Source organism: Capsicum annuum, chromosome 10, assembly GCF_002878395.1.
Source record: "Capsicum annuum cultivar UCD-10X-F1 chromosome 10, UCD10Xv1.1, whole genome shotgun sequence".
Classification (NCBI taxonomy): Eukaryota; Viridiplantae; Streptophyta; class Magnoliopsida; order Solanales; family Solanaceae; genus Capsicum; species Capsicum annuum.
In genome coordinates, this window is record NC_061120.1 from 3,365,420 (window position 1) to 3,376,436 (window position 11,017).

The 11,017-nt window shown below is 28.2% G+C and overlaps 1 protein-coding gene across 2 annotated transcripts; it reads left to right on the forward strand.

Moving 5' to 3' along the window:
- The first annotated feature begins 303 nt into the window (after positions 1-303).
- On the forward strand, positions 304-2,679 carry LOC107845641 (L-type lectin-domain containing receptor kinase IV.1). 2 transcript variants are annotated; one of them, XM_016690071.2, is made up of 2 exons: positions 304-2,179; positions 2,399-2,679. In XM_016690071.2, exons 1-2 carry the CDS (start codon positions 478-480, stop codon positions 2,494-2,496), a joined length of 1,800 nt encoding a protein of 599 aa, XP_016545557.1. In that variant the 5' UTR covers positions 304-477; the 3' UTR covers positions 2,497-2,679. The 2 variants fall into 2 exon arrangements, with proteins under 2 accessions (XP_016545557.1, XP_016545556.1); XM_016690070.2 differs by having other exon boundaries at positions 313-2,679.
- Positions 2,680-11,017: the final 8,338 nt, after the last annotated feature.

The following is an 11,017-nucleotide window of genomic DNA, read 5'->3' on the forward strand; positions in this document are numbered from 1 at the left end:
AGAAAATGCTACTGAACTTTGCTTCTTTTTTTTTTAACATTCATATTCTTTTATAATTTATAACAGTTAAAATTAGATCAAAACATCAAATATCAGTATATATATATAACAAATCTCACTATAGCAACCATAAAACTTTCGGTCAACACTGAACAATAGAGAAATTAACTGTAGTTACAGATGTAGACGAACCATTCTTCTGATGTAGTCCAATTTTTTTACAAACTGATAATCAATAAATCAAATCAATAAATCAAATCAAGATGGAATCTCCCAATAAACACCCGTAATTGAAAATATAGACCTTTCCTCCCATTTAGTCCAAATTTTAGTATGATGGGCCACTTAATATGACTTGAGACAACTTGGCATGTACTATTCTTGACTTGGACATATACTCTTGTACATTTTGTTCAATTATTATATTTTCTCAGTAGAATCAAATCAATATTTTCTCTCAATCAAAGAAAATTGCCAATGTTGTTCAACCTTGTCATGCTAGTTTCTCTCTTCTTAGTTGATTTTGCACCAGCTTGTTGTGAAGTTGATGAATTCATTTACAATGGATTCCAGCCAAGGAATATTGTCTTGGATGGCATTGCTAATCTCACATCCAATGGTCTTTTGTTGTTAACAGATTCTAAAACACAAGATCAAGGCCATGCTTTCTATCCAAATGCAATTCATTTCAAGAATTCACCTAATGGTACCACTGTATTTTCTTTCTCCACAACCTTTGTTTTCGCCATAAGGTCTGATTATCGACCTTTGGATGGTCACGGATTGGCTTTTGTTATCGCGCCACAGAGAGGAATTAGGAGGGCTTTAGCAAACCACTATCTTGGCCTTTTTAACTCAGCCAATAATGGGGATAGTTCAAATCATATTGTAGGAGTTGAGCTTGATACAATCTACAGCGCAGATTTCGATGATATGAATGACAATCATGTTGGAATTGATATAAATGGATTGAAATCTTTAGCAAATCACACAACAGGTTATTTTGATGATGATGATACTAGCTTGTTTCATGACATGACTCTAGTTAGTGGCCAGCCAATGCAAGTGTGGGTGGATTATGATGGCAGTAGTAAGCACATTAATGTAACAGTAGCTCCATTACTTATGGGAAAAAAACCAGTTAGGCCACTTTTGTCTTTGAAATGTGATCTTTCACCAATTTTTTATCAGACTATGTATGTTGGTTTTTCATCATCAACTGGTTCAGTCCCAACAAATCATTATATCTTGGGATGGAGCTTCAAGATAGATGGGAAAGCTCAAGAACTTTCTCAACTTCCTAAACTTCCTCGTCTTGAGGGCAAACGGACATCAAGATTTGTAACGATTGGTTTGCCAGTAATGTCTTTGGTTTCAGTTATTGTTGCAACCTCAGTGGTGGTTTATTATGTTAGAAGGAAGAAGTATGAACAACTTGTTGAAGATTGGGAACGTGAGTATAGACCACAAAGGTTCAATTATAAAGATTTGTACAAGGCCACTAAGGGATTCAGAGAAAAAGAGGTATTGGGAGCAGGAGGGTTTGGTAAAGTTTACAAAGGAGTGATGCCGATTACAAAACTTGAGATAGCTGTAAAGAAGATATCTCATGAATCAAGACAAGGGATGAAGGAATTTGTTTCAGAGATTGTAAGCATAGGTCGTATGCAACACAGGAACGTAGTACCACTTTTGGGTTATTGTAGGCGAAAAGGGGAGTTACTTTTGGTTTATGAATACATGTCTAATGGAAGTCTAGACAAGTATTTGTATGACCAACCAAGATTCACCCTCGATTGGACCCAAAGATTCAGAGTCATCAGAGGTATAGCAGCAGGACTATTTTTCTTGCACGAAGAATGTGACCACGTAGTGGTTCATAGGGATATTAAAGCAAGTAATGTCTTGTTAGATGGTGAACTAAATGGCAGGTTAGGAGACTTTGGACTCGCGAGGCTATATGGTCATGGGACCGATCCTCAATCTACTCGTGTCGTTGGTACACTTGGTTACCTTGCCCCGGAGCATACTAGAACTGGCAGGGCGACACCTAGTAGCGATGTTTTTTCCTTTGGTGCTTTCCTGCTTGAAGTTGCCTGTGGTAAGAGGCCGATACAGCCAAGACAAGACGGTGATGATCTGATTTTGGTCGATTGGGTGTTCTCGTGCTGGAGTAGAGGTAATATTCTCGAGGCTGTTGATCCAAACCTAGGTACTGATTTTGTTCCAGGGCAAGTGGAGTTGGTCTTAAGTCTAGGCTTGTTCTGCTCTCATTCAGAGCCTTCACTTAGGCCAACCATGAGGCAAAATTTGTTGTTCTTGGATGGTGTTGTGGCCTTGCCAGAGTTATCAGCTCTTGGTATTTCATCTGCTGGCTTAACATTTAACCATCCTGGAGGTTTTGATGATTTTATCAAGTCATATCCATGTTCTTCGATTAATGCACATTCCCGCTCTTCATCTGTAGCAGAATCCTTTCTATCTGATGGCCGATGATTCGTGATGAGTTGGATAGATCCTCTTTGGTGGAATATTGATGTATTGATCCTGGTAAATATAACCTAATTTTAGTGGTTTTTGGTACTGATAAGTAGAGTAAGCTTATGATGAAATACTACAAACCTTTTCATTCTATCCAGAATTCAACACTTGAAATATATTGAGAAATGTCTTAAGATATCAGCCATGGTATCCTGATATTATTTTTTCCTTCCACTGCAAAATAAATAATCAGGGATTCAACAATGGCTGGTCATTATTCTGCTGAATTAATCCATGCATGAAGCACGAAACCGAACAGTTTCATGAATATTGGACAGTAAAATAGTTCTGGCATAGGGCCCTGTGCATATATAGCGGGAACTTTAGTGCACCGGGATGTAAAGATAGCACAGTTTAGAGTAGAACACTATACAAAGATAATGCTTTCAGAAAATATCTCTTTTGGTGTTATTATAACTATTGTCAAGGCATCCATCCATTTTTGGCGTTTTTGTGGTGCTTGTATTCCCAATGAGCCAAAAGTATGTTAATTCCTTGCCATGAGGGGCTCTACAATTGCCTTCCTAAGCTGTTTAGATCTTTTATTACTTCACGACTTTTCCCGTTGACAATGAGAAACAGTAACCACAAAGCACTCTGCTGACATTACCTAAATCAATGGCGTGTGTTCTCCGCTTCTGCCCAACAGGCCTCACAGATTTTTCCGTTGGCTATGCCATCACTGATAACGATTCTAATCGCTATACTAGAGCCAAAACAACGCAGAGTGAAATAAACAAAAAGGATATGTGGATTAAGGCTAATCAGTCGAGTTTATGGGCAACAAGGGGCTCTATACAATAATCCCTCAATTAAAAAGAAGAGAAACCAATTGAATCCATGTATAGATAAATCTATATGATTAATCAAGCAAAAGAAGTTAAAAGAACAATTAACAGAATCCACCCCTAATAGCTCCACCTAAACTATTAGGAATCCACTTAATAGCACTACTTAGATTTCACAAAATAGATTTATCTACTTAATTGGCAATCCACCCAAAACTACAAGCAATTAAGAAGCTACAAGTCATTCAAAAGACAATTCTCAATTCAACATCATCTAAGGAAATAAATAGCTAAGGAAACTATTTATATAGTTGTTGCCTTATCAAAAATAGCTCAAAGTGGCTATTTTAGGGCCCTTCTTGCCGCCTAAGTGAGTTGGCATCGCCCAAGTAGATTCCATGCCATCGCCTAAATGACTCTTTGCATCGCTAATGGCTCTTGTGTGAGCTCGGCATTGCCCAAGTGTGCTCTTTATTTCCCAAGGCTCTTATGATTCGCCAAGCTTGGCTTGATGCTCGCCAAACTTGGCTTGAACCACATCCATCTCCAAAGTGTGCATTGTGACGCCAAATTGGCATGGGCCTCGCCAAAGTTGGAAGGGAGCTCCTTGCTTGGCTTGTTCCGGGCTCCAAGCTATCATCCATATGCGGAAGCCCATCCTTTTGTGCTCCATACGATCCATTCAAGTTATCACCATAGTTCATATAGCTCAGGGTATAGGTGTAGCACCAATTATGCTATCCATGCTCGTTAGGTCAACAATGTGTGTACCATGTGAACTTGTGCTATATATGTCTTACAAAGCTCTTCACTTTTTCTTATCCTATTCTAAATTCTAATGTGAGATTCACTTAAGGTGTCACATGTCTTCTTTAGAAGTTTGTCGGTCCTTCTAGCTCTTTGGCCCGACCTAGTTGGGCCTGCGCTCTGTCGTTGACATCACACTAATCACAGTGCTGTATATCCACGCGCGTAAACTGTACATCTATGGAAATTCCTACTGTTAATTAGCCTTTCAATTAGTGACACACAAGAAAAGAAAGAAAGAAAGAAGAGATCACATGGCAACCATGTTGGCATTAAACTTGTAGAATACGACATACTCAGCAGCTTGACTTTACAAATGCTAATCAATAGGAGCTTGGGTGGAGTACAATGGCAGAAATAGTCAATCCTAAACCAAACACACGTGTACATAATATGGCTTCCACATGGGAATTCACAATCAAATGTGTCTTCTGATTCAATCGCCAAGTTAGTTTAAGAAGTCTGGCCTAAAGCCTTACTTTAAGAAGAGACTCTTAAATTTAATTGATAAAATTATAAATATGTTTATTCGTTTTTTTTTTTCTTTTTGTTTTATAGTGATGGTGTACATGTCATTTTAAATGTATATTAACTATTCATGTGGCTACATGTTAGTATTTATTATATAGTTTTTGAACTTGATGTTAGTTTTTGAACGCCTAGGTTTTAAAATATTGTATTGATCTAATCCTATTTAGCTTCAAAAATTAGTCAAATTAACTGATGGGGCAAAGAAACATATAAATTGAGACAGAAGAAATATTTATTTAAATAATATCTAATTGTTTCTAAATAAACTCTATAAAATACCCAAAAGACAAGAATAAATGTTATTCTTTTTAAGAAATAACTAGTATAGGTACCCGCGCGATGCACAGTATTTTTATAAAAAATATTCATTAAGAAAATATTAGCTTGTTTATTTTGAAATTATAAAATTAATCAATTTTTGTTATATCACGTTAACTAGTTCAAAAATCATTGAAATATTAAAATAATTATTAATAGTAAAATTACAACTTATATATAATAATTAATCATAATTTTAATTATTTTAGATATTTTGATATAAAAAGAACCATATGAATAAATTTTTGAATCATATTCCATTGATTGATTTTTAAAATTCATAAAATATGAAATATTAAATAATTGTTATTTTTTTTGCTGGTCTTTTACTTTTATATTTTTAATCAATTAAGATGTATAATAATATTCTTATTTTTCATTTAGAATTTCATTTTTTTTTAGGTCTATCAATTCAACTTTAACAGTTAATTACACTTTATTTTTAAAAAAAGATCTTTCAATTCATTTTCAAACACTTAAAGTACTTAATTGTATCAATTACAAAAATTTTTATTCCAAATTTTAAATTTTACAACTCTCAATTGAAAAAGTAAGAACATATTTATTATTTTCTTTTAAATTTTACTCTTTGTTCTATTGTTTAGTTTCATGATTATTATTTTTAAATATTTTAATTATATTTATTGTTATATCTATTAAATTAATTCCAATAAAAGGTCTCATTCTACTATCAAAATACCCCCACCCCCATCTCCCAATCAAATCCCCCACCCATCCCCCACATTTTATCTACCACCATTACCCCCCCCCCTCCCTCCCCCAGCCAAATTTTATACTCCCTCCATTCCACAATGAGTTAATTATTGGATTTTGGCACACATGTTAAAAAAAAAAAAGCAAAGACATAAATTTATCATATTTTTTTTATTTTTTACCCTCTTCAAAAAGTAAAAGACACATGATACATCATTTTTAATGCACATTTAATGGAGGGTAAATTTGGGAAAAAATCTCAACATCTACCTTGAATTGCGAATCATTCACTTATTTTGAAATACTAAAATTACTCCAATAATTCACTTGTTGTGAAACGGAGGAAGTACCTTTTTAACTTATTTAACTTTTTGTTTAAACTTTTTCCTCACCCCCACTCCCATGCAAAACCCCTAAAGGAAAAAATTTGTTAAAACTTTTTCCTTGTCCACTCACCCCCCGACCCAACCCAAAATCCCTAGAGAATTTTTTTTTTTTTACCCCACCTACTCCTAACCCCGATCCCCTACATAATTTATTTTAATTATTGAAACACTTTTTTAAAAATTAAAATAAATCTTATAAGAAAATTTTAATTGCAATGTTCCACTAAACGTCATATTTTCACGGATCTTTATAAATATCTTAATGTCTACAAATTTAAATTCAAATTCAATAACATATATATATATCCTTTTCTTTGATGTTCTTTTTCTTTCTTTTACATTAACAAAGCGAATTTAAAAAAAATTGATTTATCCTAATTTAAGTTTAATTTTGAATTCAAATTCAATAATATATCCATAGAAAATATTTTGATAAAAAAAAAAGACAATTTATATATTTAAAAATATAAAATTCTAGCATACTTTGTCTTTTCTTTCTTTTATGTTAACGAAATGAATTATTTTTCTTTTTAAAAAAATGGAAACATATTACATTAGTTTCAATTCAACTTTAATTTAAATTTAAAACTTAATAATGACATATGTGTTTGTGAAAAATATTTTTTAAAAGAAATGCACTATAAAGGAAAAAATTTAGCAAGACAAACTAATAGATTTAAACGGTTGATTTTTGAAAGAAAAAAGACAAAGTATCCATGCGATCTGCATATGTAATTACCTTATGCTTCTTCTGTTATTCCTTTCCAGATTTTTGACTCTACGCTGTCATTTTCAAATTTTATTGATTATTCAAAAATAGGTATATATGAAACCAACCTTTTATTTAATAATAAAAAATATTTATTAACCCAAGCAACCTAGCACAATAAAAAAAAAAAAAAGAGGTCAACGTTCAATATATAAAAATATTTCATGACAATCATTGATCCAATTCTTCACGTCCAAACAATACAAATTGTTAGCAAATTATAATCAAATAATCTAAACTTAAGTTTTGAATAGTAAGCAAATTGGACACAAATATAATAATAAAAGCATATGGAAGCCATGAATATTATATATCAATAAATGAATTTGATTGGAGAATCAAAGAATAAGCTCAAAGAAAAAAAAGTAGAGAATGAACTAAGAAGCAAATTTGATTGAAAAATGAGTTTATATAGGAAAGGTTAGTTGAAATTATGCCTTTATCTAGTATAAAGTTTGTGTTTTTATTCAAATTCTAGAAAAATTTGTTACTTCCAATTCAAATTCAAAATCCAAAAGTTTATCACAACTTCAACTAACTAATTTTCAACACACTCTATCTTTATCTAAAAGTATTTTGTTTAAAAAAATTATCTTTAAAATTAAATTTTATTAAAATAAATAATATAACATACAATAATAATAAGAACATGAACTTTGCCCAAAATAATTATTGAAATTTTTATTGAATTAGTTGCTGTCAAATACATTAAAATTAAAATTATATTAAAATTTATAATATAAAAAGGCTATTTTTCTTCTACAAAAATAGAGCATGATAATTGCTCGAGGAAAATGGGGAAATAGGGAATGAAGAGTTTACGTGAGTAAGGGATTTAAGTTGGTTTAGGTTAAATAATAATTTTTCTTTAATTTGGTCATTTTCTTATTTTATCCTTTTCTTTCATGCTCTTTTTTTTTTAAAAAAATAAATTATTTTTATTCTATAAATAACTTTTCATCCAAAATGAATGTAAAGTAGAATAGCTAAACGTAAGTTTTTAATTATTATTTTTAACTAAGTGGTAAATTGATAAGTTATTAACTTAAGCATTTTTAGTTAAAAATTCAAATGAGATTTTATTTTTAAGCAAATGATTTTTTTTTCCTTTTAAAAGAAAAATGTATTTTTATTCTCAAATATTATACATAGAGATTATTATTATTATTATTATTATTACTATTATAATTATTTAATACTAGTATACGAACCCGCGTGATGCGCGGATAATATTAAACTATTTTTTCTAAACTTTTCATTATGGAATGTCATGTTTCAATTTTACGATTGTCTAAGATAAAATCAGACAATCATAAATTGCATAAAATTGAATTAAATATAGAAAAATTGTGAAATAAAACAATATTTAAAAGAAAGAAGAAGAAGAATATCAAACAGAAATTTTGAAAATTTAAGCTTGCCAACTATATCAACAAAACGGAAAACTCTACTCTACACTTATCTTTTATTTTCTTCCTTTCGGTCTTCTTTGTCTCTTCTGCAAGTCAACAATAACAATAAAATTATCATTAAAAGTTAGAATAAACTCTCAAGAAGATTTCTTCATAAATTAAACAATAAAAATTGTATTAATTCAAAGTCCGTTTACCTGTAAATCCTTTGCTTACCAAAGTTTCAATTATTATCGATTTTTTTTCTCCTTATCTTCTTGAAATGTGTTACCATTTGAATAAGAGGCGAATGGATGTAGACTTGTTCCTTTTCGTTTACAAGTTTACAATAACAGAGAAAGTTGAAGATGAAGAAATCAAATCCTTCTTGCATATAAAAAAGAAGAATGTTAAATCAAAAATAATTTTTAAAATAAAATCTTTAAAGAATGTAGTAAGCAAATTCACTAATAAAACTCATGATGTAGGAGTATATATAAAAGAGGCTAAGAACGTAGAATCCAATTCCAATTCAGATTTCATTCAAAATTCAAATTTCAAATATCAGAATAATTTGTTAAAAAACGGTTAGTTTGTTAATATTCTATTTTATCCTTATTTTTTAAAATGTGATATATATTTACCTAATAATGTATATATTTGAACTGAGATAATAATTTGAAACCAATGAGATTGTTGTTGTTGTTATTATTATTATTATTATTATTATTATTATTATTATTATTATTATTACATTTTATCCTTCATTTAAAATTTGATCAAATGTATTAAAATATAATATATAACTACTACCGCTTTTACTACTATTAGTGTATTTATATACGTACTACTATTTTTTTTTAATTATTATTATTATTATTATTATTATTATTATTATTATTATTATTATATTATACTATTGTTATTATTATGCTATGAATTCAAAAATATCTACTGCTAACAACTACTATTATATATGTATTACTACTACTACTACTATATTATTATTATAATTATTATTATTATTTTTATTATTATTATTATTATTATTATTATAGTTAGAGTTTATTTAGGACTCTTTAACTATAGATTTCTAGTTTAATGTTAATGAGAGTCCTTTTTTTTAATTTAAAAAGCATAATATTTTCAAATTTAAATATTTTTTATCATTTAAATTCAAATTTATCTTTTAGTTAGTTCAAATTCAACTTTATTTAGTATAGAGTTTGTTTTCAATATTTAATGAAATTTGTAACTTCTATTTAAAATTCAAAATTTAACACCAATTCAACAATCTAATATTCAGCAAATTTTATCTTTATCTTAATTTGTTAAAAAAGATTTAGTTTGTTATTATTCTTGTTTATCCTTTTTTTCAAATGTGATGTATATTTACCTAATAATGTATATATTTGAACTGAGATAATAATTTGAAACCAATCAGATTATTATTATTATTATTATTATTATTATTATTATTATTATTATTATTATTATTATTATATTTTATCTTTCATTTAAAATTTGATCAAATGTATTAAAATATAATATATAACTACTACCGCTTTTACTACTATTAGTGTATATATATACGTACTACTATTTTATTATTATTATTATTATTATTATTATTATTATTATTATTATTATATTATACTATTGTTATTATTATGCTATGAATTCAAAAATAATCTACTGCTAACAACTACTATTATATAAGAATTACTACTACTATATTATTATTATTATTATTATTATTATTATTATTATTAAATAATTAGTGTTTATTTAGGACTCTTTAACTATAGATTTCTAGTTTAAAGTTAATGAGAATCTTTTTTATTTATTTAAAAGCCTAATATTTTCAAATTTAATTATTTGTTATCATTTAAATTCAACTTTATCTAGTATAGAGTTTGTTTTCACTATTTAACGGAATCTGTAACTTCTATTTAAAATTCAAAATTTAACACCAATTCAACAATCTAATCTTCAACAATTTTATCTTTATCTTAATTTGTTTAAAAAGATTTAGTTTGTTATTGTTCTTGTTTATCCTTTTTTTTTTTTTTAAATGTGATGTATATCTATCTAATAATGTATATATTTGAATTGAGATAATAATTTGAAACCAATGAGATTATTATTATTATTATTATTATTATTATTATTATTATTATTATTATTATTATTATTATATTTTATCCTTCTTTTAAAATTTGATCAAATGTATTAAAATATAATATAATACTACTACCACTTTTACTACTATTAGTATATATATACATACTACTATTTTTTTTTATTATTATTATTATATTATAGTATTGTTATTATTATGCTATTGATTCAAAAATAATCTACTGCTAACAACTACTATTATATATGTATTACTCCTCCTCCTCCTCCTCCTACTACTATTATTATTATTATTATTATTATTATTATTATTATGAAATAGTTTGAGTTTATTTAGGACTCTTTAACTATAGATTTCTAGTTTAAAGTTAATGAGAATCATTTTTTTTTTATTTAAAAAGCCTAATATTTTAAAATTTTAATATTTTTTATCATTTAAATTCAAATTCAAATTCATCTTTTAGTTGGTTCAAATTCAACTTTATATAGTATAGAGTTTGTTTTCAATATTTAACAGAATCTGTAACTTCTATTTGAAATTCAAAATTTAACACTAATTCTACAATCTAAAATGTGATGTATACTATCTTTCATTTAGAATTTTATCAAATGTATTAAAATATAATATATTAC